General features: G+C 31.9%; 5 protein-coding genes across 10 annotated transcripts in view; 2 read left to right on the plus strand and 3 right to left on the minus strand.

Annotated features, from left to right (window-relative positions):
• Nucleotides 1-5,042: 5,042 nt before the first annotated feature.
• On the minus strand, nt 5,043-8,797 carry LOC136339620 (SAC3 domain-containing protein 1). 2 transcript variants are annotated; one of them, XM_066283032.1, is made up of 7 exons: nt 8,614-8,794; nt 8,380-8,565; nt 6,094-6,261; nt 5,790-6,041; nt 5,591-5,728; nt 5,343-5,532; nt 5,043-5,212 (listed from the first exon to the last, which is right to left on the minus strand). In XM_066283032.1, the coding sequence occupies exons 1-7, from the start codon at nt 8,682-8,684 to the stop codon at nt 5,135-5,137; spliced, it is 1,083 nt and encodes a 360-aa protein (XP_066139129.1). In that variant the 5' UTR covers nt 8,685-8,794; the 3' UTR covers nt 5,043-5,134. The 2 variants fall into 2 exon arrangements, with proteins under 2 accessions (XP_066139129.1, XP_066139128.1); XM_066283031.1 differs by lacking the exon at nt 5,043-5,212 and having other exon boundaries at nt 5,236-5,532; nt 8,614-8,797.
• On the plus strand, nt 7,363-15,466 carry LOC136339632 (NADH dehydrogenase [ubiquinone] 1 alpha subcomplex assembly factor 2). 3 transcript variants are annotated; one of them, XM_066283048.1, is made up of 4 exons: nt 7,363-7,459; nt 7,518-7,605; nt 14,798-15,035; nt 15,178-15,466. In XM_066283048.1, the coding sequence occupies exons 3-4, from the start codon at nt 14,798-14,800 to the stop codon at nt 15,366-15,368; spliced, it is 429 nt and encodes a 142-aa protein (XP_066139145.1). In that variant the 5' UTR covers nt 7,363-7,459; nt 7,518-7,605; the 3' UTR covers nt 15,369-15,466. The 3 variants fall into 3 exon arrangements, with proteins under 3 accessions (XP_066139145.1, XP_066139146.1, XP_066139144.1); XM_066283049.1 differs by having other exon boundaries at nt 7,410-7,605; XM_066283047.1 differs by lacking the exons at nt 7,363-7,459; nt 7,518-7,605 and adding an exon at nt 12,670-12,914.
• On the minus strand, nt 8,958-11,277 carry LOC136339622 (THAP domain-containing protein 7-like). Its single transcript, XM_066283035.1, has 5 exons — nt 11,079-11,277; nt 10,782-10,989; nt 10,177-10,447; nt 9,865-10,011; nt 8,958-9,803 (listed from the first exon to the last, which is right to left on the minus strand). Exons 1-5 carry the CDS (start codon nt 11,159-11,161, stop codon nt 9,535-9,537), a joined length of 978 nt encoding a protein of 325 aa, XP_066139132.1. The 5' UTR covers nt 11,162-11,277; the 3' UTR covers nt 8,958-9,534.
• Nucleotides 11,439-12,464, minus strand: LOC136339628 (uncharacterized). Of its 2 annotated transcripts, XM_066283041.1 has the most exons (3): nt 12,281-12,426; nt 12,019-12,231; nt 11,439-11,967 (listed from the first exon to the last, which is right to left on the minus strand). In XM_066283041.1, exons 1-3 carry the CDS (start codon nt 12,333-12,335, stop codon nt 11,723-11,725), a joined length of 513 nt encoding a protein of 170 aa, XP_066139138.1. In that variant the 5' UTR covers nt 12,336-12,426; the 3' UTR covers nt 11,439-11,722. The 2 variants fall into 2 exon arrangements, with proteins under 2 accessions (XP_066139138.1, XP_066139137.1); XM_066283040.1 differs by having other exon boundaries at nt 11,439-12,231; nt 12,281-12,464.
• Nucleotides 15,467-17,477: 2,011 nt separating the features above from the next.
• The window catches only part of Ance-3 (angiotensin-converting enzyme Ance-3), a 71,624-nt gene continuing 61,240 nt past the window's right edge, over nt 17,478-27,861 (plus strand). The window contains exons 1-2 of one of the 2 annotated variants that reach the window (XM_066282974.1): nt 17,478-17,575; nt 17,987-18,182. In XM_066282974.1, the coding sequence (XP_066139071.1) occupies nt 17,493-17,575; nt 17,987-18,182 (279 nt within the window). In that variant the 5' untranslated portion in view covers nt 17,478-17,492. Of the gene's footprint in view, nt 17,576-17,696; nt 18,183-27,861 lie in introns of those variants that run through there. The other variant, XM_066282973.1, reaches the window with a different exon arrangement.

A 27,861-nucleotide genomic window follows, 5' to 3' on the forward strand; every position in this document is an offset into this window, starting at 1 on the left:
AATATGACTACCTCTATTATTGAATAACATATTGCATTGAAATAACCAACGTGTTCACAATTTCTTGAGGAATGTAGTTCCATTCTTCTTGTGCAGCTGCAAGTAACTCGTTCAAATTTTGTGGTGGATGAATTCGACAATGAATCGCTTTAGCTACAAAATTTTCAATGGGATTCATTTCTGGGGAGTTCCCTGCCCAATTTAATCTCCAGTAACTTACCTCTGCTCAAGTTTCTCTTGGACTTTCCTTGCGCGATGTGGCCTCGCAGTGACCATAAAAATGAAGGTGGACCCCAAATTCGTCGCGCAGGGGAGAAATGATTGGCCTGATGATACTTTCCATATAAACTTGACCTGTCACGTTTTGATTTACCGAAATTATAGCTGTGTAATGATTAAACATTATTCCACTCCATAACATTATTGTCCCGCCATTGTGCGGAATAACTCCCTGTGAATAATTTAATCTGTCTTGACGGCCTGTTGCTCTCTATACCTTTTGCCAGTTGTCATCACTAACCAATCCAAATCCGGATTCGTTAGTGAATAATACCCATCGCTATTGCTGTAAAAGCCAACCCCAATATTCCCTCGCCCACTGCATGCGGACAGTACTGTGTCGTGTAAAAAGGCTGGGCAATATTAATGGTTTTCTTACACGTAGATTTGCTCTAAAGAATCTTTCGTAAACTGTAGAGGTTGATATGGCAATCCGGAACGTCCTTGGAAAATGATCCCGAAGGGCTAGAGCCGTAACATTTCAGTGCCTTCAATCGAATATTGATTCTGTCTTTTGTTTGAAACTCATGGGCTCCTACTATATGGTTTTCGTTCGGTACCTATGGACAATTCGCACAACCAAAGGCCTTTGAATGCCCAATATTTCAAAAATTTCATGGTTTAAAGGTCCAGCATCATATAAGATAACTAACCTTGCCCCATTAAACTTATCAATTTCACGTCCTGGCATTATATTGGATAAAAAGTTTTAAAGTTCCTTCGCAAAACATACAGAAGAACTAACCGTATTTGTAAATAAAAATCGAAACGTCTAACATCTTTATCTTCATATTTATTATTATTTTTTGTTTTCAAAATAAGAAACCTTTGTCCATTGAATTTTACTAATTCTATCGCAACTTAGGCTTTAAAAAAGTATTTATATTTATTTTATTTAAACGGCAATTCACACGGGAAGCTTAATGAGTGAATTCTAGTACACTTAATGACTAAGTAACTATGCTAAACAGAATGATTATATAAAAATTACTGCTGTCTTTTCAACATGTGTTATGGTGTTTATGACTTCACAATCGTCCTTTGATTAATCTAAGGAGATGGTCATATAACTAAACTACAACCAAATAAATAAATTATAAATCTTGTTTATACAGGGGTTGATTTGTCAATATTATCAATCAAGCGAGCAGTACCGCAAATGATCTCCATCACGTTTTACTCGGATTTTGTAAACTATGAATTGAGATGCACAGAAACAGACACTCCTTCATATGCCTAGTTCGCTGGGATGTACTGTATGTTTATACCAACACATTTATGCACTAATTTTGATGATAGATCGTTAACGTAATAAAAATTATTATTTATTTTAAAAATAAATTACAATAAAATGAATTGCGATTTATACACGTTAAGAGAAGCTGGCAACAATTCAGACCTTAAGAACTGCTTATTCTAATTGGATCTCCATTTTACATTAAAAAAATATGCTATCGTTAAAAAAAAACAAGGAATCTGTTAGTCTAGCCCATAAAACGTGGGGCACGTGTTTATTATTTTAACGATTGGCACGTGTAAATGGCCATATAATTCACTCAAATATACGCGAAAAACTAAACTTTTATGGACGCGAGTAGAAAGCATGTAGAAAACACATGTAATGTTCCCTTAGGCTACGCCTATGCATTACGCTGTCTTAGTAAATTGCCCTGGGATGACCATATGTTGGGAAACCATTATTTTCCTATAAGGGTTCCCTTACATAAAGAACCTTTCACTTCTTACCCCTTATTAAGACAAAAGTCTAAGTACGTACACATTTAGCTGAAAATCAGTACAGCTGCAATTCTCTGTAAATTCTCATTTTGCCATTTTTTTAAAACATCACGGTTAAAAGATTTAGAAAATTACCATATGGACTACGCTGTTAATTGCCGAAACCCGAGGTACGCCTATGAATATCGATCCCCACATGCTGGTACGGAAGATACCATGAAGCCGGTAACAGAAGGATCGAGAGTTAGATGAAAAATAAATAGAGTCAATGCAGCACTAGAAGTTCCTCCCAGCATTCTCTTTCGAACAACCATTAGATGTCAAAAATCATTCAATCTTTAAATTTGTGAACGAGTAAGGTGTTGTATCAAAATCAGAGCAATAAAAATCTACTAAAAGTGTTCCCGAGTTTTGTTTCGAGAAGTTCCATTACATAAATAGCAAAAGTTGTAAGATAAAAATTTGTGAAAATGACAATAATTACATCAATAATGTGTAAAAGCACTAACTATAAAATCTAACACGATACTGAAGTGCTGCTTGGAACGTAAACAATTATTCCCCTACACTCCTTCAGTTATGGCTGTTTTGAACGACATATGTGATATATAATGGAGATACAAAACTGTGTTAAAATAAAAAGATATTCTGCAAGACGCAGCCCTTTTAACAATAAAAATACGTACCAGAACATTTCGTTGAGCAAGTCTTCCTTTTTTAGACGTCATTTTAACATTTTACCATCAAGCAAATTAATAATGCTTTTCGATGTTAGAAAATTCGATTTTCACAATTATTTTTAACTTAACACTAACACAAACAGCAATGGTTGCCTGTCAAGTGAAGACACAGGTCTTTAAGTAGACATATAAATAAAAAGTAATATATGCAGCATGTATTTACTTTATATTACTAAAAGTTATAGGTCGTATTTTTGGCTGTTCCAAGAATAAATGGCAGGCTGGGACGAAAGGATGCCATTATTGTACTTAGAAGTACAAAACAAAAAACTTTATATTTATATCATTTATATAGGGTACTTCAAAATAAGTCTGCCAATCGCTTACTGTAGATTCCTGTCTCTGAAATAAGAAATAAAGTTCATACGAACATGGATCCGTTTTCCCTTTCTCTCTGAAATACAGGGTAATAAAAAATAATTATTTGTTTAGTTTTTTTCTAGTAAGACCGTTTCGGCAATAAATATTTTATGAAAATTGGGGACCGTAAAATAGGGGTAGACATACATCTTTTAAGAGAAAAAAAAGTTTATCATTTCAGCAATGGCGTCTCTATTGATGTGACCTTTGACATTTTAAACTAAAACTACGATACGTTTCTAGTTACAAAATAAAAATAATTTTCTGAATCTTCCATATTCCTGTGAAAAAAAGCCTCTGAAGAATGCTGGAATGGACTTAGCAAGAAAAAATTAAAATAATAATTATTTATTTCTCTGAATTTCTAACAGAAAGCGAAAATGGACTTACAGTGACTCGCATTAATACTCGGACAATATGGTATTTTTGGAACTATTAGGTTTTTTGCTAACTTATTATTAAGTAACATTTTTGATCTTTTAAATTTAATTATATACAAAGGTAGTATCGAACAAAGAAAACAAGGAATAATTTTACCGTTGCAAAAATATTCGGACACGGAATGCAGTGCAGGTAAAAAATAATAGAAAAACATTGCATACAGAGTTTTTTATGATCGTAAAAGATTATAGATGCGTCAGACTCAATTTTCTTGTTAGTTGTACGCAGTGCTTTGAAGGCGAACTTATTACTTACTAAAATTCACTTTATGGGGTGAGAAAAGGCAAAAATATTTCTTTTGACCTACGACAATTTATTATTTTTCATCACGCTAAAGGCAGATCGTATCGAGAAATTGGTAATTTGTTAAGTGCAAGTAAAAGTACAGTTGGTGATATAATTAGAAGATTTGTTCAAGAACATCGGATTGAATCAATTCCGCAAAAAGAACGCCCGAAACTTATTGATAAGCGTGAGAAGCATAAAATTATTAAACAAATTAAAATAAACCCTGGACTGAGTGCTCCTAAATTAACAGCTGATTTACTAGAATACAGTGGCAAAAAAGTACATCCTGATACAGTTCGGCGATTATTTAAAGAAGACGGATACAATGGAAGAGTAGTTCGAAAAAAGCCATACATATTTATTATATAATTGCTTTAAAGTAGTAAATTCTCCTGCACAATTGCCTGATTTCAACCCCATAGAAAATTTAGAGGAATTTTTAGACCGTAAAGTCCATAATAATCTAGTCAACTCCAAAAACGAGTTAAAACAACGATTACTTGAAAAATGGCATCGCATATCTGAAAATTACATTAAAAAAAATTGAAAACATGCTGAAATGACTACAAATTATACAACATAAAAACAATCCTACGAAGTATTTATTTGTTTATATGTTTATATAAATTTTATTTACAAATATTATATTCCTGGTATGTGTCCGAATATTTTTGCAACAGTAAAATGATGCCTTATTTTCTTTGTTCGATAGTATCTTTGTATAAAATTATATTTAAAAGATCAAAAATGTTACTTAATAAGTTAACAAAAAACCTAATACCTCCAAAAATACCAAAGTGTCCGAATATTAATGCGAGTCATTGTATGTTTGTATAATTGTTATTTCCTATTTAGATCATAAGAACCTATAGTAAGCGGTTGGCAGACTTATTTTGAAATACGTACTGCCCGTATTGCCTTTCTTTACTTAAACATCCTATTTATTGTCTTCTAAATTCGCTGCCACCTATATAAATTTATGAGTTTTTGGCATTTGAATCCGAAAATTTATGTGAACTAAATATTTTTTAACGAAAATATCTAGAGATTAATCCCAGTCAAGTAATGCAAGTTTTTACTTTTTGTACATCATTTTTTTTTCTGAAAACTCATGTTTACTATTCACACAAAAGCTAATCAGAATGTGGGGAATAATCTCTTAGAGTTATAGGAGGAGAAAGAATTACTGACCAAAAATTGTATAGAACAAATTATTTAATAAACACTTATTATTCAAACATAAACTGTTAAAACAAAAATATTAAACCAAATATGAGGTTTTCAATTATTCATCCATTCAAAATTAAATCAGACAAGTCACCTTTTTTAAATCCATCATCTATAAACCTCAAATGAGTAGGTTGAACCTGAAAAAATACATTGTCTTGCAGTTAAAGCAGATTTAGGTTGAATTTATCCTAAATCCAAAACTATTGATAAATATAGAAATATAAAAAAATAATAATTTCTGCAAAAGTACAAACTATAAGAGCTTACCACTGTTTTAGAGTAATTAAAGTCACTTTTTACGAACACAGCATTTCGCTCCGTACATTGTACTCCATAGTAAATGCAATCTTTATTCACACATTCCACATCTTCGTATAGCAAAAGATTTTGTAACAATTCTAATGGGAAAGTTGAATTTTTGCTGTTGTATGCTACTGACATTGTTTGAAAAGCGCGTCTAAAACAAAGTGTTCTGTTTGTCATAAATTTTAGAAAGAAAGTGTTCTGCCAGATACCTTCTGATTTCAGGTAAATGTATCACAGCCACAGCCTGCAGTAAAACAGGCAATTTGTCAATTAAGCGCCCCAGTTTAACATAATTGTTTTTGGAATAATTCAAAGACACTAGAATTGCCAATTCTATGATGCCTCTTCTACAATTCCTCTTTCAATAAACTTTTGTCTCACACCTTCAGTTTAAAAGTAGCATTATACCTCTTATCTTTTGAAAAATTCAACACCCTAAGAAGAGGAGTAGAATTTCCTAAGTTCAAGATTAAATACAAAGCTTCAAACGTAGGCCTAACTCTTTCTAGTTCTCTTAATGGAATGCAACTTTGTTTTTTAACTTTAAATTCAGATAAGTAATCCCATTCATCATAGAGGCATAAAAGTCTTTTAAGACACTCTTGGAGATGCGTTTGGTTAATGTGAGGATCAAAATTTGAAATAGGTTCCTCACACAATCTACAACAATATTCAAACGTAATACATTTTTGGTAAGTTGAATTATACCTACCTATAGGCAGAATATGCATAAAATCTTACAATTGGTTGTAGAATACATATTGACTCAGTCACAGTCACTGATGTGCTTTGGATTACCAAATCTTGCCTTATGGCACGTAATCTGTCCATTATGAAGTGATATGTTATATGCCAAGGAACATTGTTATTTTTAAGAATACTGAAAAAACATCAAAATGGTATTTAATTGAAGATAAAACCCGAGAGAAACTTTTTACATATTAAGCACGTACAAATCTTGTACAAGTCTGTTTACAAATATCAAACGAACAACAAACAGGAGTTAACATTCCCCCCCGTAAATGGTAGGTGCTTATGTTCCATTTAATTCAATAATTCATTGTTAAATGTAGCAAAATGTAAATGAAATGTTGTAATAACATGGAATGCAAAATACTACTTATTTTTTAATTGGTACCTCTTTAAATAGCGTTAAGAAAAAATAAAACCGTTTTCCTTAATTTTTTTTTAATATCTCCTTTCGCACTGGAGATTTTAAGAATTTTAAAAGATCAATTTGTAAGGCTATAAAATACATAACTTTTTTCTTAATTAACCAACTTTGTATTTCTTACCATTTACAAGATCTCCACGCTGATTATTACTATGTGGAATACTGTATATTTGTTTCAATATTTTTTTTATATAATGCCTTTTACTAGGCCATTGTCTGTAGAAGATGTAATAGGCACCAAAAATTAATTATAAAATTTATATTCATGTTTAAGAACATGATGTTTAGAATGAAGGCATGAAACAATAACTTTGGAAAGAAATGTAACTAATGCCATTTTGCTGATGAAGAACAGTTCTAGTTGCAAAACAATTTTAAATATAAACTCTTAAATTTGGTAAAAAAAAATGCGATTCTAAAACGTGGAGTAGTGTATTCACACCAGCCTGGGTTCTTAAGGGAACAGTTCGTCGTAAAGATCACCAGTAAAACATGATATTTGATAGAATTTGACGGTAGTTTGCCCTCTTGCTAACATTATTATTAACATTTCTATTATTTCCATTCATGTTAACTTTAACGATTTCACTTAATGCCAATAGATAGTTTACCCTTAAGTCTACGAACCAGTTGCCGCTCATCTACATAATTATTGTTTATTTAGAGACGAATTCCTCGCTGAAAAATTTTTCGTAATTTGAACGTGAGATTTGGCAATGAAATTACGTGGTTTCCGAGATGCATCGGTTTTTGTACTAAACAATCTATAAATACGTATTACAGGTCTCTGTTTTACATCACAAAAAGGAACACCATGATTATTTACTAGATTCTGACGCTTGGCGAGCCATTTAGACAGTTCGAAGTTCGGTGCATCCAGCAAGCAGTTACTTAAGTGTTTAGAGTAAGTCAAAGTGCCATTTGATAATTTCCAGTTTCCTGCCAATTGGATATGTCTGTAGGAGGCAAGGTCTAGGCAAACTGTCGTCGACATCGTCCGGAGGTGACAGTTAACTTTCACGATTTGTGTGGAGAAATCAATTACTAAAGGTATCACAATTTTAAAATGAATTTATGACTGCTACAGGAAGGTTGGTTTCAATACAAAATCAAAAAGACATTACCTTAACAATTTTGAGTTATATGCTAATAGGCTTATGGATTGCATACTATTAATTGTCGTCTATAAAAATACGAAATGAATATGGACAAATGAACATATCAAACTTAGTGGATAATTTTCTATATATGACAGCGCAATAGAAAAAATGGACTGGCCATCAAACTTTTTTGATGCTAATTTAATTGAGCATGCATAAGTTTCTCTATAAAGGGGAATCATGATGATGAATTTACCACCATTAATGCTTTTTGAATTTCAGATTGGTCTTTGTGAAAAATAAAGCAGACTTCTTAAAATCTCAATTTCACACCATTTAAGCAGATCAGGGGGATTATATGCATTATTAACATAAGATTAAAATTTTTTTTTATTGAAAAATTGTTTTCAAAAGCAATTGTTCAGTGCAGTTAGTCATTCATTGCATGCAGATCCAGCAATAAACTTACTTAAACTTACTCACTTGGCTTTAAACATAATGAATTTTTTATATATCATTTAATTACCATTAATCTTAAATGTTTAGCATATTTATACATCCAACTTTTGTTATGTTGCAAATTAATCAGCAAAATTGAAATTATCTACTAATTGTTTTGTAAAGTGAATTTTGCACATAATTTTACTTTTAAAGAAAACCAAGTTATAAATTGTAATTTTGCAATCCTTAAATATTATATAAAATATTACAGAAATGTACTTACTTGTCTAGTAAATAATTAACAGTTTTCAGTAAAACTTGTGGTGGTCTAAGATCTCTGGGATCCAATATTTGCTTACCAGCAGCTGATCGAGAAAATGATTTTACCATTTTCTCTTTATCAGCCACGGGGCATTTCTGAGTACCAGGAACCATTTCCAAAATATGCAGAAGACGTTCTTTTTCTCTACTATATTACCAAAATTTTATAAATTTTAGAGCTGAAGAAATTACTTACAGCATAATTTCGGACTTGGGGCACATCTCCATACAAATTCCTCGAATCGGTTCTTTTCGCAAATTATACATTATTATTGAAATATTTTACATTAACTATATTTATTTAGTATTAATGTTAAAATTTTATATATAATTTTATTTTAAAGTAACTTAATTACTGTTATAGTTTATTTTTTTGACAATGTCTTTGTCACACTATTTGAGGTGTGTCGACGTCATGTAGTATGCGCCTGATGTAAAATGAATGTGAATTTGATTTATTTATAATCAATTTTTTTCAGGGAAAATTTTAACAAATTATGGTTGAAAGCTCATACATTATTGCAATGCATAAACCATAAAGTATTTTAACGAACTTTAATTTATATCCTACGTACATACATAAATAACTTAAAACTACATTCCTTACACTGGGGAGTGTAGGGTCTACCAATGACACTTAGATCTATATTTCTGGAGAAAATAATCAGTGATCGGTGTCCGCCCCGCATTTGCTGATTTAAACCTTGGCCATATAAGAAGAAATTAAACATTAGCAAAGACCATTTAGAGTAATCAACAACACAAATAATAAAATTTGAAGCAACGCAGACTAAATTAGACATAATGATAAAACACCAACCACTGATTTCAAGTCAACGTTCTAAAACGATGACTAATGTTAAAAATTGTTCTTCCTCAGCGATTAAAATAAGGAGTTTTCAGTGTTTTCACATATTTTACATAGTGACATAGTGTTGCCAAAACTGAATGGTTTGTTTCAAAAACGTTAACAAGGACTTTCATCCGAGTCCGTAGTAAAGGATAAATATAGTTTTCAGTTAGTTTTAACTGAGAATAATGTGCAATTCTACCGTTTCAAGAATCCCTACCTGTGTTTGAAGCGTTATTCCCAAACAAATTTTGAACAATCCTGAGTTCAAGTTTCACGAACGGATTTTTTAATTTCTTTTTGTAAAAACGTCAATTGACTATTCAAGCAATTATTGGCACGTTTCAACTCTTCAATTTCCGTTTTTAAAGATTCGTTTTCTTTTAACAAATTTTGAGCTTTCTCATTTTCCATTAATAAAGTCTGAACCTTTTCTTCCAAAAATTGAGACACATCTAGATTGTGTCTTTTAGGTTCTTCTTCATCTTCTTGCTTTAGTCTTGGAATTTCCACTTCCCATACTATCGTTTCCAAAGCTATAAAGAAAAAATAACTATGTATAACAAAATTTACCAGGCATTTATTAAAAGTATTTACCTGTCTCATCATGGTCCTGATCCTCCATAGTTTCCTCTTCTTCTTCTCTATTATGTGCAGTTGTTTGCATAAAATGGCTGTTGTGTACTTTTGTTTCAGGTTCTGAAGGAAGAATATCTTCTCGTAAAAGATGAAGGGATGGGATAGCTGTGACCAAAAAGTTATTTATACAATATTGTCCATGTGATAATATATTATTTCAGAATATTTAGAAAATTTTTATAAGTATTCAATTCTAGGGGCAACATTTTTGTTAATCTTTTTTTACATATTTAATTAAGTTATTTTGAAAATTATCAACTAAATACCTACCAGTTTTCTTTAGTTTCACTGGCACATATTCAAATAGTTCTGCTTTTAATTTATCTTCAAAATCATCAGGTTTGAAATGCAAACTGCAAATGCGTTTATTTACAGGTGAAAATTTCCCAGTTCTGTTGCATCTGCGCATCCATTCCTTACATATTTCGTGATCTTTGGGAAATGAAAAGAATCTTATATTTTGCCCCTCTTTGATGACTTTTTTTGACCGACTTTTGCAGATTCCAACTGCACATATCATTCCTCCAGATCGAGATTTTGGCTGAAATGACGAGTGATTTTCTCTCATGTGAAAAGCTGGCAATAATGAATAGAGAATTTAGCTTTTGCCTTAGTTTTTTTTCATTTTCAATCTTTTTTATGTTTTCCATAATATGTAGGCATTGGAGAATAGAAAAACAATCAATATAGAACCAAAATTTACCATAATGATAAAAAAATATATTTTTATTAGGACTTAAATTTTAAGTTATTTGAATCAGTTTGTGAAACTAAAGACATAATAAACCAGCTCAAGTATGCACTCTCATTATAGATAAAATAAAAAATGAAACATCACTTAAGTGCGTGTTTATATGTATATATAAAAAAATTACCTTTGATTGTGAATTTAATGTATCACAACCTTCAAAAATTGTGGGAATGGCATTACTAAGTAATTTAACATATCCAGTAGCTCTGGTCCTATAAAACCATTCATTTTCAAAATGTCTACTGCATAAACAATCATATTTTGTTGGCTCCCAATCATCTAATCCCATGTTCTGAATCCAGTAACTCTTTTTAACTGGATCTGTAGGAAATCTGGAAAATAGATTGAAGTTTGGAGTTTTAGAGAACAGAAACAGAAAATCACCTTAATCAAAATGTAATGTTTTACCAGAGGGGCTTACCTGTGAAATGTTATTTCAGGTTTATCTGCGGGGTCTTTTTTACTGCTGGAACTGTTGCAACAAAATGCGCTGCATTTGACCATGATTGATAAAATTGTAACACAAAATAATGAATTCGACCAGTATTTCGGGAAACCAATACTCTTTAGTGCCCCAAAAACGAAAAACAGCAATAAACATAAACGAACAAATCAGAATCGATTTATAGGTTATGTTCTTAGACTCGATGATCGTCGATGACGTAACCAAGAAGAATCAAAAGATCACGTAGACCAATCATTACCAAAGAAATAAATAACGTGACGTAAAAGATGCACTCATTTGGTAAAATTAGAAATAAAACTGTATAAAAACACATAATTTAACTTCTTAAAATTTACACATTTATTACGAGATTAATCTCCAGAATGGAAATACATATACAATAAATATAATTTTAAGTTTTAATACACCCAATATGGGATAATACAGTGAATACATCACAAAATACATATTTTACATATAAATAAATAACAAAGTTACAAATATATATATATTTGTAACTTAACACATTTAGAATACATTATTAACATAAATATTTCATTCATTATACACATAATATTTCTTTGGATAAATGCTTTCCTTTTATTTACATTTTCCCCATTTTATGGAGATAGATCTCTGCCCAGTGTTCCAGCTTTATATTTTGGATACAATTCATCAAATCTCCTGTTTAAAAATTGTACTTTGTTTAGTAAAGCTGATACTGTATCCTCCATATAAGACTGCTTCCTCCATTCCAGTTGAGGCATAAGCAGTTCTGTTTGTGCTATTCTTGATTCCAGGGTTTTCACTTTATTGCACACAGAATCTACATAGGCGTCTTGTAATAGACTAGTTGTATTTACACCTAGAAAGAGTTGGTTTACTGAATTGTAGCGATTAATAGAATGTAACTCACTGAAACACGATATTGTAGCCACATCAATGACATAATAGGGCTCCTCATTTTCAATAAGGAAAGAGATTGGAATCAAGACATTTTGTCCATTTCGGATTTTCAACACTTGTTTTTCGGGTGAGGCTTCGCACACATTGAACAGTTCCCTGTTTATGGCTTTATAGTCCATGTTTGGATAGATGATTAGAGTTTTATCTATAGTTCTAAGGTCGCCTGGAAAGTTTGTTTTTATATTAAAGAATATAAATTTTTTATGAGTTACCTGAATAATCGAAATGCTTAATTTTCAAGTTTATTGTACGGGTTGAAAAATCCATTTTATTTAATTTGAACTAGAACTCGACCCTCCAAAGACGAACAGCTGTGTATTGTTTTGAATATGTTCTGAGGATAACCAACATTGCCAATTATTTCATATAAAAATCGTTCTTAAATTAAATGTGAAATCGAAAATGTATAAATCATTGAAAAGAAAAGATAGACAAGAAAAAAAGATATTTCTATTGCTCTAGTTGAGTTATTAAATTTAACTTTGGAAATTATCTAATGGATTGAGGTATGGTTAAATTAATTTAATTTCCACAATTTCAGAAAGTAGTTAAATAATTGGATAACCATTTATATCTGGCAACACATTAATAAGAATGACGTTGGTTATGACAGGTGCCAACCAACCAAGGTCAAAGTCACGTTAAAAAGCATAAGAAACAAACAAAATTAATTATTAAATAAATTGTTTTCATTTTGTGCCTTTTTAATCGGCCGCAAAAAAATTATAAATATATAAATATTTACACATCTCAACACTTAACGTTCAGTCAGTTTGTTGGTAATCATCAATTTCGTAATCGGCGTAGATGTGATTGATAGAAATTTTGTGACATCAAGAATTTCAGGTAAGAATCGAAAATTTCAATTTCCTTCTGTTGGATATTCCACTTTTTTAAATTTGGGATCTTTACTAAAAATGTTTGTTTATGCCTTAGTAGATTAATCAGGGCTTGTTTCTTTGAGAGTGTGATTGGGAATATTCTGTCATATAAGCACAACAATCTTTGAATGACCAGTTTAGCATAGCATTTTTGCTTTCATTGTTTACAAGTTTCAATTTTATAGGAAGCTTAAGACTCCTTGTCAATCTCCAGTTTGGAATGTTTTGCAATTCCAGCAGGACATTGAAGGTCTCTGGTCCTAAATGATCATGACCAGGCAGGCTATTCTCTGCAATCTCATCAATTTTAGCTAATAGCAGATCATATTTATTGTTGGACACCAAACCAGGAATCCATGAGAGACTTTTGGTCTGATTATGAAAGTGAAAACCATTTTAACAAATGGGATTTCAAGTCTTGTCTTTTTTCCATTGTTTTTATACATGGGTTTTCCTGGTTATCTTACCATTGATGGTGATTACCATGTATTTACTCTTCAGCTTCAGTAATAGAGATTACTTATGCAGTATATGTTGCCTGAATCTTGTGTTTGCCTTTCTCATCAATAAAAGAATAGCCCCATTTTACCAGATTTGACAGAGAGTCCTTTTCCAGTACCCTATAATTGTTTTATTCCCCTACAAGCAATTTGCATTGTGTATAATGTCATAGACATGGCCAATATATTTTCTCAGTATCATCTTAAACATCAGCTGATACCAGTGTGCTGAATCTCTTGGTCTGAAGCTTCTCGAAAGCACCTTCTCTCTAAAGGCACTACTTAATATGTTGGTAAGCAGCTGGTCTTTGCATAAATGAGAAGGAATGCCCCAGAGTCATAAGAGTATCATAAATGATGACAATCATTGTCTTATAAAATGCTGCTTTTATGTCAGAGAAGTGTATTATAAAAAGCTTTCCGTTTGAATAAGTTTTTTTATTTTGTGCAACACTAAATGAAATGTTGATCATTGTTGAGGCTGTCATTCCAGCATTTCCTATGTTATGTATATATATTAAAAATGATAAACCAATAATTTGTTTTGTCATTTTTAATAGAAAAAGTTTTTATTTCAGTTGTTCTGAAGACATTAGCAAAGCTATAGTCTTTTTTTCCTTTTTTTTGGGAACTGTGTCCAGATTAAGGAGTTTACACCATACTTAATTATGTAGAATTGTAATTAGCTATAGATTATAATTATTAATTTTAAGTTATATTAGTGAAAGAACACGCGGGCATTGATATCCCCTTAAGGGTACGTTGCTGATAGATATTGGGTAATAGATGACAATTTCCAACCATTTGGCTTGTTGGAATTAGAATTCTCCACGATAGACTTTATCGGCATTGAACTTCCCCGTAACAAGCTTTATCGGCCCTAGAATTGTTGTCTCAATTCCGTTTGCCAAAATTGGCGGCGAAGGACCAATTCCTAGTTAGGTTTACAGCTTAATGCGGCGAGTAACGTGAATTGCGTTAGCGGCACCCTAGCCAGGATAAGCTCGTGATTTATCACTATAGGCTTTTTATATTTAAGGGAGTTGCAGAGCATGTACTGGAACTTTTTTTTCTCGTTGGTCTCTAGCAACTCAGAAGGTGTGTCCGCGCTCTGTCCTCTGCTGTGTTGTCACTTCATATTAAAAAGCCCATACTTATAATCTTTCTTGTTAACCTGTGATTTCTTTCATAGATATAAACACGATCCTATATCTATATCAATATCAAAACCAGCGATATTACAATTATAACATAAATAATTAATTCTTTGCACTAAAATTTTGCATTTGCTAGTTTACCATGCCCTGAAACTAAAGAAGGCCGGTTCAAAAAATGATATCTTTTCTAGATGGCCCAACCTCCCTCCCGAGGCATTATTAGAATGATTCTTGGCAATTTCATAAAATCATTGATACCCAAACAGATTAAAGGAAATTACATGGGTACTGATACATTTGGGAATAAATTCTTTGAGATTCCAGTCAGTTCATCAAGTTCTAAATCCCGACCGAGTAGGTGGTTTGAACCTGTAATCAAGGATGATTTCGAGAGTGAAATGTCAGCTGAATGGGAATCATGGTTGAGAGGTAATAAGTTACAACTTTATTTATAATTAAGTAATTTTTTAATGTATTTTAAAATTGCCTATACACATATGTATGTATGTTTGGAGTTAATGAAATATTTCGTTTAACTTTGTCATTGTCAAGGGTTATGTATATATCATAGGCAGAAGAAAGCTTCCGCCTACTGATGAAGAATTAGCAAGAAATCTAGCGATTATGGAAATGAAAAAGAAAAACGCCATTGAAGTTGATGCTAAAGGATCTTTACCAGCTCCAGTTGAGAAAGGATTTGAAAGTTTTCCATTCAGGTCAGAATTTGAACAACTTCCTGGTTTAAAACCCAAAAAAGATTAGTTAACTTTGTTGCTATCTCGTGTATATTTATTATTTAGAATGTTCTTTTGAATTACAATAATTTATTTGAATATATTTATTTGTCATTGTTCCCAAGATTTTATTTGCGTTTTTTTGTGGATTTAGAAAGCAACAATTACTTCCCAAATACATAGTACGTCAAAGGTTTGGACTACACTGCTAAAATGATATATTGGAGAATAATTAAAATACATAGCTTTTAAATGCATTTTATCAATACTGCAAATTAATGTACATTTGCAATTGATAACTATCTAGATTGATGTAATATTTGGGAAACTTTTGAATGTTTCAAATATTTCAGAAATTTTGGAAAATATTTTAAAGTAAATAAAAATATAAAAAAACTATAAAATGTAAATCAAGAGAAATACTACATGGTTTTTGATACGTTTTATCCAAAATTGTTAGTTTTTTCAGGGATGCGGTCAGATGTTACGAGCTCTATTTTTTCTAAATTTTATGGTACTTAATTTGTCAATCTGTAGACGTAGAAGTGGTTCTGGCAAGAGTTATAATTTTTTTAATATTGTTCAAATTTGGTAGTACTTTGCAGCGTTTTAAGATCATTCTTGGGGTTTTATTTTATTCATGTAGTTAATTTTAATCTATCAGTTCATAGTCGTAAAAGTGATTCTCTCAAAAATTATTGTTTTTTGAATCGAACGAGAGCAATTTCTATATATCTAGTTCTTAATACGTTTTGTTTCAAACTGCGAGCTTTTTCAGTAATATTACTCAACCTTAGGCGTTTCACTTTTCCAAAGTGCTTTGCCAATTTACTAACTCAGAGGAGTAGACGTGGTTGTCTTTAGACTACCATACTTTTTCAGACGGAACCGGTGAACGAAAATATATATTTGCTACATTCAACGTTCCAGAGTACTTGAACTTTTATATTTTAAGGATTGATGTCTTAAAATTTTTACGGTATAGTTGCAGACGTTTCGTCGATGATTGCTATCTTCATCAGTATACTCAAAACACCCTTATGCTATTAGTGTAGTAGAGAAGATTTATTTTTCTTGCCATTATACCATTTACCAAAACCAACTTTATAATGCAATATTTAGAACAGTCTTCAAACTATACCCTTTTTTGAGAAAAACATAAATCTTTTTCCCATTAGTATAGCGTATAAACTAAAATCTAAAATAATGCGAATTTTCGCATAGTGTTTGGCGAAAATTGTATTTTTGAAATATTCACTTCTAACTGTAGCGAATATTCATCTTTAGAGGACAGAAATTTGCTGCCGCGCCTAAAAAAATATAGACTTATTGAATAAAATTATGCGATCCAATGTCCTGATTAATAAGCAATAAGTTGCCAAAGGAAAAACATCATCCTGCTATTATTTACTGCGCAAGGAGGCTGTACGAAATTGTAAGGTTTCCAATACTGCAGTATACAAATACCCCGGAAGTGTGTCAATATCTTGTTGATAATGAATTTAGGCGGTATTTTAAGTTAATTTTCATCAGAACTTTAAATTTATTATTTTTCTATAAAATCACCAAAGTTTAGATCTAACGTGGAAGGGAGTCGAAGGAAAATTGGAGTTACGTGTGGCTCCTGTTTGCCCTTGACCTATTTTTCATCTCATAATTACAATTTTTTCATTAAAAATTGTAGGGATATTTTACAAAACACTCATTCTAACGTAATTAATGAAAATCCTATAAAAATTATTATTGTTTTTGTTTTATTTTACCTGAAGTACACTTTGCCTAAAGTTAATTCCGTGGTGTTCCGCAAAACTCGATGACAGCATTACCTGCAAATTGCGGTAGTTCAAAGTGCTGTGAACTTTTATCAACACATGATAAAATTTACGTAAGTGATACAAATGTATGTAAAAACCGCATATACTTGCTATCAATTAGCACACTTCATTCACTCTATTCAAAGCTTTTCTGTTAAGGACAATACCAGACAAAGTGTAAACTTGTGTAGGTAAATTCCTCAACATCGGTTAAAAGACCTATTGTTCTGTAATGCCTTGAACATTGATGGCTGAAATAAATATATCTTCAGATTTTCTTTATATTTCTATTCAAAGTGTCGCAACCAAAGTAGGTATACGTGAAGTAATACCCAAATATGTTTAGAGGAAACATAGCTGGGTATATTAGCACTGCTTGCCTTATGCCGAAAGTTGACATAATAACTTCCACAATTACAGGGTATGTAAAAGTTTTAATACCTAGTTCAATTCACAAATTAAAAATATTAAACCACTCGCGTCGCCAGTCTATAACTTTACCATCCTTGAACTAAAACTTGGTCCGCCCGTCCCCACTACCAGAAGGTACCTACTTACGATGGGGTTCCCACGTGCGTCTATATGGTACCCATCATAAACAATACTTTTCAGTTTAGTACCTACAATCTCAAACATTGTTCAATGAGAAAAAAATGTGTGACATTAGCAATTCGCGGAAAATCCTCGTTCTGGTTCTAATTCTGATCACTTCCAAACGCTCTTATGGGTTGCCTCAGTTGGATTTACCGGAGTATGAACCCAATTCGGGAAACTATCCTCAGAACCCTAGTTTTGTGCCAAATCCCAATTATTCCCCTTTGAATCCTTATAGTGACGGGACGCAACGTAGCAACTTCGTTCCTCATGGTAATGAAGGGCTTGCTGGGAAATTTGAGAAGCCCTTTAGGGGTGACGTGCGAAGTTTGCTGCAGGCTTTAGAGCTACAGGCGTCTCAGCAGTGTACTAATAATGTGGCAGCTCAGTGGAACTTTGAAACTAATGTCAATCAAGTTACGCAGTTAGAGGCGGTAAGTTTTTCTTCTCCATTGCGGAATAATTACTACAAGATTTACCTATAATTTTGCTTAAACCAGTATCGAAATAATTGAACTTAAAATCATCCTTGAGTAACATCCTTTTCGAGTCATCCTATTATCCATTTTCCGGCACTTATGGAGTTAGTTTTCGAACATGGACAAATTAATATTGTTTATCCTTATTCCATTTGGAATTCCTTAAATCATAGTTATTTAGCAATTATGCAGTCAAGGTAATGAGATGGTGACAATTATAGCATTAATTATAATTATCAAGAACCGTCATTAAAGTGTTGAACTTCAGACCTCAATGGAAAAATCTAAGACAATTTTAAAGTTTTTTTAACAGCTTGCATTATGCAATTTATTGTATAGAAACAGTAACGATATTGTGTATAATTCATAGTTCAAAAGGTAAATAGTAAGGAAGACAAAGCAAAGATTGTAAAAGAAAGAAGAATTGATGAAGTATTGTGGAAGGAAAGGGAGATTAGCGAAAAGCAAAACAGTAAAGTGACAAATGATAAAAAATAAGGTAGTGTAATAAAAAAAATACTACAGATTTTTCGATGGCTTTAGTTATGCTAGAAATGGGGCTTCTCAGTTTTTATTGTTCATTTGAATTACTGAAGAGGTAGTTTCAATGATGGATGGGCCCTTATAAAGGTAATACATGGCTACTAAGCATAGGCTCTCATCATGTGCAAGACGTATTACTATTTGAGCTAAATAAATTTTGCTCTCTCATCGTCTGTTAGTACTCAAATTTCCAAGGTTTTTGATGATATTACCCACTACTCTTTGAAGCATGAACGATTCTTGTTTAAAGTATTTGTAATTAATGAATCTTATTTTTTCCCAAAAAAACGAATTTCAGGCAAGAAAATTAATAGTACTTAAGTGTATACAATTAATTTAATAAAAGTCTCAATAATAGACCATGGTCGTTCCCACATATTATGCAATAATTCTAAACGATTTTATTGTTTTCGTTTTATCGTGAAGTGATTCCTCTTGTACATATACCTAATGTCTTTGTGTTGCTTTTCTAATGACGTGTATTATATTTATTAATTAAAAAAAAAATCATAAATAAATATGTCGTACTGTGTATCCATATCTATAGTTCTTATATAAAATTCAGTTAAATGGACCAACTTCAATCTCCATGTTTCCAGTCTTGAAATCTAGGATTTCCTGGAGATTAATTAAGAATTCTGACCTATGGAAAATTATTACGTAGCTGTATTAATAATCAACGCTGTGTAAATATTTCTCACGGACTGAAAAAATTCCAAAATTTTGTTTACAAAAATTCCCGAATGTCAAAAACGTTTTCCTTGCCTCTGTTACTTTCAATTTCCATGTCTCAATTGAGATCCTCAATCTAAGTAATTGTATTCATAGACGATGATTTTAGTTCTAAAATAAATAAACACCGAAAAGCTTGCCTCATTTTGTAATTTCGGCTGAAGAAAATAATGAAGCGTGTTATGCGTACTTCTAAGACTTTTATCCATCATTGAAGATTTTTGAAGATTGAGTGCTAATTAAAAGCGGCTAATGTGCTCAATTGTAATATGAGATTATGATTATTCTTTTTATTTTTTGAGAATAGTGCATCACATACCAGTGTGGGTTATTTGAACAACGAAATTGCATACTATCCTGTGTTAAAACTAATTTAAAATAATATTCACCGTTTACTAAGGGCCTGGACGAATGCTCTTGTTAATATTTAGATGACTAATTTATCATCATCTTTAGCACTCAAGAAAAATAATCGGAAAAAGATAATAAACGATCATCTAAAACGCATTAGAGGTGAATATTTCAAATGTGTGAAACATTCTGAAATTCCTCTTCTAAATTGCTAAAGAGCAATCGGCATCAAACGTATGGACAATCTTTAACACAATGAAATTGTGAAGTACATGAAAGTTCAGATCCGAGCGGTTCGAAGGTTGTGGTTTAGGGAAAATGTAGACATTTTTCTAAAATGTGGATGGAAAAAAATGGAAACCAAAGGAGATAATTTGGTATAGACGACAGTATCTTTGAATTTTATTTGAAAATGTTTATGTTAAATTTTACATAAACATACACATACATTAAACCAACTAATGGTGCTGAACTAATTAATGTCATTATGGAGCAAAGACATGGATTGGCTGAATATAGAGAGCTAAGCAATCACGAAAACTTCCTGTATAGAAGACCTAATTATGGTATATTACTATATTAAATACAACTTACATCCCAGAAGTGCTAAATATTGGAGAAACTGGGTGTCATTAATGTGTTCAGAGCATTTAGGAAATTTAAAATTCGTAGTTTCCACAATGAATATCTTTGCAGGTTATCTTAGAGATTTTGGTTTCGATTCCCTTGATGGTGATAAACTTATTGTCAAGAAGAGAAATTTTCTGTGGATGCTTTAAGAAAGTGTGCAGAAACCGTGTGGAGGTTTTAATTAATCCCTGTTGATGATCCTGGTTTAGTCGTAATAGCTGTAGGAACAAACTTTAAAATAATTTTAAATGATAATAGAAAAGATAAATTGGTAGAGTTTTATGCCTTGTAATATGATCAGTTTACAAATTTGGAACCGACGTCCTACAAAGAACTCATAGATTGAATGAAGAACGGAGGAGGGCTTATTGTAAAATTTTCTGCCCTTGCCAATGAAATTGTCAGGAGATTCAAGGTGGAACCTTCTACTACAATTTTTTAGCTATCTAGTGATGAAAAAATTGGCCTATATACAGAGTACTACGGGGAGCATTATTTAAAGAATTTCATAAATATCGTAGCAAAAATGATAAGGCACAGTTGAATACGCAGGATTCTCTATCCTGGGAATGGCAAAAAAGTAGATTTGTCAGTTGATTTGTACGGTTTACATTTAAAAATTACATGTTTTGATTAGTTTGCGTGGCAAACCTAAATTATTTCATAGGAAAAAGCTGCATGGGCATCATAACGCAGAACAATGGCGTGAAAATGCGGATTGCTTTTGAATTAGTATTATACGAGATATATGCGGACTTATTCTCACACCGTATTTGTTCCATTGTTACTTCCTCAAGAAAAAATGAATACACAGTGAAAATGGTTTATGAGGAGTAAAACGTCGAAAGTTAGAGTGTAATGATGATGAAATTGTGAGATGGTGTGTATAATTGTACGCATAAAATCAGTGCTGGTAGTGGTGGTAATTTTTCATCTCGTGAGAAGCAGAGACTCTTAGGAAAATCACAGAGAGAGAACGATGTTTAGCTCTCTTTCTTTTTTTGTAGAACCAAGCAACTGATCAATAGTAGTAAAGATATTTTTGCTCCTAATAGGGTGCTGTCACTGTTAGTTATTTATACAGGGGAATCTCTGCGTCACAGGAAGTAATAATGGAATAAATACGAAAAAACCAGATTCTCTGACGAAAAATAATAGGACTTTTATTTTATTATTTATATAATATATTTATTATTTTATTTTATATCTATTATATATTTAAGTGCGTGCATGTGGTATTTCATAAATATTTCATTAAAAAATTGCAAGTAAATAAACAACATTTAAATATGAAAATAATTAATTTTTAGTATTATTTTGCTCTATGAAGAAAAATAATATATCAGATGAAGTCAAGTTGAAAAGTTCTTTAAAATTATGTATCACTTGATCCCCCTTTTTAACTGTAACTATCTCCGTAGGTACGGAGTTGACATTTGCAGCATCAGAATACTACTAAAAAATGGATCGGGTACAATAAAAATTGACGTGTTTAAGAAATTTTGCAAGAATTAAATGCTATGTAGGTGCCGCATTTATTCCACTTAAAGTTACCACACTGTATATACAGGGTGTCCTCGAATTACGTGGCCAAAATAATACCGCAGATTGTTTGAGTGAAAATAAGTCGATTTAACTAAACTTCCCTCAGTCCAAAAGTTGATAATTATGGAGCTACAGGGTGTTAAAGTTGAAAAAAAAATCACATTTTCTTTAATATCTTTCTATTTCTTTGAGTTAATTAATTTTTTTTAACGGAAAATAATTTTAAGGTAATTTGCATGCATCATCAGGCTTAGATGCATTTTTCTCCAAAACCGTTGCTTCTAGCGACGTCAATAAAGTATACCTTTTCTAAGTATAAAAGGTAGAGAAAAAGGTTTTTAAATACCAAAATAATATACACCGTGGCACGAAAAAGTTACAGAGATTTAAATGTGTCCTAATGGTCGCTTGTGGCGCCTCCTAGAAGAAACAACTAAATCGTTAATAAATTTGAATTTCGTATCCTAAAACACCCTCAAATATAAAATTTCGTGAAATTAACTCAAAGAAATCGAAAGATATTAAAGAAAATGTGATTTTTTTTTCAACTTTAACACCCTGTAGCTCCATAATTATCAACTTTTGGACTGAGGGAAGTTTAGTTAAATCGACTTATTTTCACTCAAACAATCTGCGGTATTATTTTGGCCACGTAATTCGAGGACACCCTGTATATGAAAGTTTGAAATATAAGTAGTGTTGATTTCCAAGCTCGTATCATTGGATTTGCGTAGGTTAGAATATGAATATCTGGCTTCCGCACGCCACTGTTTGGAATTGGCGAGTACTCAATTTTTTTACTTAAAGGTCGCTCTAATTATGTTAAATTTTATTGGTGGAACGCGTAACGTTTGGACCTATTTATAAAGTATATACAGTGTTTTCGTAAAGTGTGAAAAGTTTTAGAGAAAATTATCCGACTCATCGATTTAGTTTTTGAATTTTTTTTTTTTTAATTAGTCATATCGATAATGCCATCGGCCATTACTTTAAACGACAAATTCTGTTTTATTATTCGAAACGTTAAATAGCATATTTTTTTAAATATAAAACGAAAAGAAATGAGAGGTTTATGTAAGAAATTTTTTGAGAAAAATAGCATTGAAATGTGCAAGCTAACCGAAAGGGAAATAGTTGAAATTCTCTGCATAAACGGATTTAGATATAAAGTGCGTACCCAAACACAAGCAGCAGAATTGTTTGATACAGTTCATCCTGATCGGCAACCAATTAACCAAAGAATAGTTTAAGGAGTTTAAACATATTCGAGATCTACTAAAAATTGGTCGAACGTCGGTATTGGAAGGCGAAAAAATTTATATTTTGATGGTACCGCAAGAAGATCCAAACTTTACAGTAAAAAACGTTTGATCTTTCTGTAATAGGGCCATTTTCCACTGTGCACAACATTTTGAAAGCTACTAAGTATTATTCGTATAAAATGCAATTAATTCATGAACTCTGAAGATGATTTCGCTGGTCGAAATCGGTTTTGCGAACTAATTCACGAAATCTATAACAATAATGAAGTCTATAAAAACAATTATTTTTCTTGATGAAGCCATATTTACTTTAAATGGCCTCATCAATTGAGAAAACTATCGTTTATGGGTTTCTAAAAATCCTCATTGGAGCATTTGATTTTCATACCCAACACCATCTGAATGTTTGGTGTGCCATAATACGCTATAGAATTCCAGGTCCTTATTTTTCCATCGGTGCTTTAACTGGAGAACGATAATAATTTTTTTTTTTTCAAGAAGAGTCCCGATGTTGGTTACTTTATATCCTGATCCAGAAGAAACCGATCTGCCGAATATAAATTTACTATTTCAAGAGCATGGAGCGTCTCTCCGTTATGCAGCATCTATACGAGCATATTTAAAGGAATGTTTCTCAAATCGTTGGAAAGGATCAAGAAGAGTCATAGAGTAGCCAGTTCATTCAATTGACCTAAGGCCCATCGATTATTTTTTGTGGGAATATTTTGAAAAGCAAAGTGTATTCCACTAAGTACTTAAATTTTGACGCTTTAAAAAGACGGATTCGTGAAGAAATACGATTTAGAAGTCAAGACGTTATCCATAATGTTTTTAAAAGGAATTTATTTATCATCTTGTTTATTGTCAGGCAACGAATGAAGCTTAGTTTGAACATCGTATTTGATAATTTGTAAATTTTTTTGTAAAGTTTGCAAATTAAGTCAATAGTGTTTTTCTCAAAAAATGTTTAATGTAACCTCCTCATTTTTTCGGTTTATACTGCAAAAGATATGCTCTTTAATATTTTGAATAAAAAAACAAGGGTTATTGTTTAAAAAAATGACCAATGATGTCATACCTCAGTCAACGATGACGCCATGAATGTGACTAATATTTAAAAACTATATCGACTCGTCAGATGATTTTTTCTAGAACACGTTCATTTTAATATTGATGAATTTATTCTATACTTTACAAAAGCACTATATACCTGCGTCCAATGAGCGTCCATGTAGAATATCTAGAATCCGCAGACAACTGGTTAGAACTTGATCCAAGTGCTGTTTTTTCTTAACGACAGCATTAAAGTCTTCAATTCTAGTGAATTTTAGAGCAGTATCACATAAAATTCAGAACTTATAAAATTTTATATATAGGGTGTTCTCAAAGTTGAGTCATTTATTTTAACAGCTGGTAGAACTCGTAAAGAGAAGTTGGTTTACCAAAAAATGTTTGTATAAAAGTTGCAGAATAAAGCATTTATTAACAATTATTTAGAAAAATTGAAATTTAAAAACTCTAATACAAATCTGATTTTTTGCCGTTTTCGACTATCGCGTTGTAAAAACATTTTAGTAGTAAACAATTGTTTGTTTACTACTGACACTGGGTATGCCTATTTTTTTGTTTTCCGGCTTTCAGTGAAATTTTCGATTTGACCAGTGCTAAATAAATTCGTACAGTAATTCGTGTATAATTTTTAATTTATGGGTGTTTTGTGCGGTAAAAATGGCACACATTCATCAAAACAATGAACTAGTTGACATAGTATTAACTTACGGGGTGTGCCAACAAAATGCAGCCGCAGAACGTTGCTTGTACGCGGAAAGGTTTCATTTACGAAATCATCCGGCTCCGCAGATGGAGGAGGCCACGCTGGAAGAATTCCTCCACGAGAAATGGTAAAGATTGAAGATGAAATTTTAGAAATTTTCGGAAACGACCCAACAACGAGCATTAGGTCCATAGCAGCTCAAATAGAAGTTGCTCATAGTAAAGTATGAAAAACTATACAACAAGAACAATTTTATTCCTACCATTATCAACGGGTACAAGCGTTATAACTCGAAGATTTTCCTAAAAGAGTTGACTTTTGTCAGTGGATTTTACATGAGTACAGCATAAATGAAATTTTTACCAAATTAATTTTGGCTACGACGAGGTTATGTTTACAAGAAATGGTGTGAATAATTTCCACAACAACCATGTTTGGGCAGTAGAAGTTCCGCCTGCTGTAAAAAGAAGTGATTTTCAGCACAGATTTTCGGTAAATGTTTAGGCTGGTGTAGTAAATGTCATGCTTATTGAACCTTACTTTTTACCTAATCAGCTAATAGGGGGAATATTATTTAGGCTTCCTTCAAAACAATCTACCAGACTTATTAGAAGATATTCCTTTAAATGTTAGAGAGAATATGTGGTTTCTACATGATGGAGCTCCACCACATTTCATACAAAAAGTTCGCGAACACTTAAATAATGAGTTTCCTAATAGATGGATAGGACGGAATGGACCCCTTTCTTGGCCTGCACATTCCCCAGATCTAACGCCCTGCGATTTTTTTTCTATGGGGCTATTTAAAACAGTTAGTTTATCATGATGGAGAAGTAAATAATGTGGAAGAACTATAATACCGCATTAAAAATGCTTGTAATGTTACTCGTGGACATCGGGATTTTATTTTTGATGCATGTAGTCACTCCTGAGTCCGCCGAGCAAGACTTTGCATTAACCGAACAAATGCTAAAAATTTTGAATAGTTTTTGTAGAACAGAATGCCTTTTACCGGTGAGCATAGCAAAATTTTTAATTTTTATTGCGACTTGGAGCTTACAATCTGATATTATTTAACTCTCTTATTCTGCAACTTTTATATAAACAATTTTTGGTAAACGGACTTCTCTTTAGGAATTTTACCAGCTGTTAAAATAAATGACTCATCTTTGAGAACACCTTGTATACTCGTGTTTCCGAATTTTATTTATGAGGTTAAAATAAAACTTAATATATCTGTATAATTCTCACAAATCACTGTCTTAAGATTTTATCATTTTTTAATACCGAATCAAAATGATTTGCCCCTTTTTTATTTCGAATTTTTAAACGTTTTTCTGAAATTTTTTTTTTAATTTTCAATTGATTTTTGTCGATTTTTTCTAACCATATTGAGGTTTTTCAAGACTTCTATCTGATTTTTGAAAATTTAATTTGAGTTTCATATGATTTTCCTAAATATGATGCAACGTTGTGTTTTACATATAGGTATTCTTTTCGTTGCGATTTTGTAAGCCTCAAATGACAGATTTTGTTATATGTATGTTTTTCTAGTTGTCACAAGTTATCAGGAATTGGTTCAGTAATTGTAATAAATCAAGTTTTTAGCATCTGAATATGACAATTTTTAAGTTTATTTTGGTCTTGTCGCGATTTAATTTTGAAAGTCATCAAAAGTTGATATAGGATTATGAATTAGTGATTCTACCTAACTAGTGTTACTTAGCCTTCTTAAATATAAAATAAGGCAAAAGTCTTATTCGAGTCCCCAAAGTATTTTTTTTTTCAAATTTGGACAAATCCTGAGTCTATACATTTTCGGTTCCTTGATAATTATATGGAACTTCGAATACCATTTTCTATTGGATTTGATAACCTAAAGAATTCTCTATAAAATTATGAACTTGAAACCTTCGTTGCAAAGTAAAGTAAAAATTCATTGATTTTGGGATTACAAAAAGTAAACATCAAAGCCAACATCGATTCCTGACACAGATTTGCAGAAATTACAAGTTGGATCATGAGGGGATTATGCAAAGCGGAAGGCTAAACTCGATGCTTGATCCTTTTAAAAATCGAGTTCTAGATACGTTTTAAAAATTTCAGTAGGTACGTCTAGACTCGTACCTTGAGCGTATTACAGAACGTGAAAAATCAGAGTAGAAATCGATTTTAGATTTTATACATTTTAGAAGTTCCTAACAATTCCGTAAAACTGTATTTGAAAGCCAAAAGATATCTTTATCAAATTTTGTAATTGATAGCGAACTTGCAGAAATCAGGGCCGTATCACGAAGGGACATGGTGACGGAATCGTAAGTTAGAACGGAACTAAGATTTCTCATATTTGATACTAAAGTGATAAATATCGTAATCTGTGACTAAACATGATTCATTTTGTAACCAATTATATAATGAAAACCGGATGTTCCTACATTCCCAACTCATGCCACAGTGCCGTGGAATCCCTCTTGTAATAAAAGACATTAGCGATTAAGCCTTAGTTGTATCGTGGCTTAAGTTGGGTTAATCTATACTAGACTCTCATAAATTCTAACGTTCATAAAAATTACCAATAACAACAATTTGTCGTAAGTTTCTTATGTATATTTAATTATTTGTATTCTTTATGTATTTTGGAGGGCCGAGCAGTGTAGCAGGACCAAACTTGAACCATGATTAAACAATTTTGCCTCGGTAACCACTAATGGGTTTAGGCCTTGGTTTAAGACAGGGTGATAGCATTATGACGTTTTTCAATGAAAGTAACGATCTTAATTTCGACAAACGTTCTGTA

The sequence above is a fragment of the Euwallacea fornicatus genome, chromosome 6 (genome assembly GCF_040115645.1).
Source record: "Euwallacea fornicatus isolate EFF26 chromosome 6, ASM4011564v1, whole genome shotgun sequence".
NCBI classification, from domain to species: domain Eukaryota; kingdom Metazoa; phylum Arthropoda; class Insecta; order Coleoptera; family Curculionidae; genus Euwallacea; species Euwallacea fornicatus.

Bases quoted from the DNA above. Each gene is read 5' to 3' on its own strand.
- LOC136339622 (XM_066283035.1), bottom strand. From the start codon at position 11,161: ATGGTCAAATGCAGCGCATTTTGTTGCAACAGTTCCAGCAGTAAAAAA. The intron at 10,012-10,176 runs GTAGGTATTTAG...TTTTGGTCACAG, and splicing joins AGTGAAACTAAAGAAAACTG to CTATCCCATCCCTTCATCTT. The intron at 9,804-9,864 runs GTAAATACTTTT...TTTTCTTTATAG, and splicing joins TCAGGACCATGATGAGACAG to CTTTGGAAACGATAGTATGG.
- LOC136339628 (XM_066283040.1), bottom strand. From the start codon at position 12,335: ATGGATTTTTCAACCCGTACAATAAACTTGAAAATTAAGCATTTCGAT. The intron at 12,232-12,280 runs GTAACTCATAAA...CAAACTTTCCAG, and splicing joins TAAGCATTTCGATTATTCAG to GCGACCTTAGAACTATAGAT.
- LOC136339632 (XM_066283048.1), top strand. From the start codon at position 14,798: ATGGCCCAACCTCCCTCCCGAGGCATTATTAGAATGATTCTTGGCAAT. The intron at 15,036-15,177 runs GTAATAAGTTAC...TATATATCATAG, and splicing joins ATGGGAATCATGGTTGAGAG to GCAGAAGAAAGCTTCCGCCT.
- LOC136339620 (XM_066283031.1), bottom strand. From the start codon at position 8,684: ATGTATAATTTGCGAAAAGAACCGATTCGAGGAATTTGTATGGAGATG. The intron at 6,262-8,379 runs GTAAGTACATTT...ATGTTTTTTCAG, and splicing joins GTTAATTATTTACTAGACAA to TATTCTTAAAAATAACAATG. The intron at 5,533-5,590 runs GTATCTGGCAGA...ACTTTGTTTTAG, and splicing joins CATTTACCTGAAATCAGAAG to ACGCGCTTTTCAAACAATGT.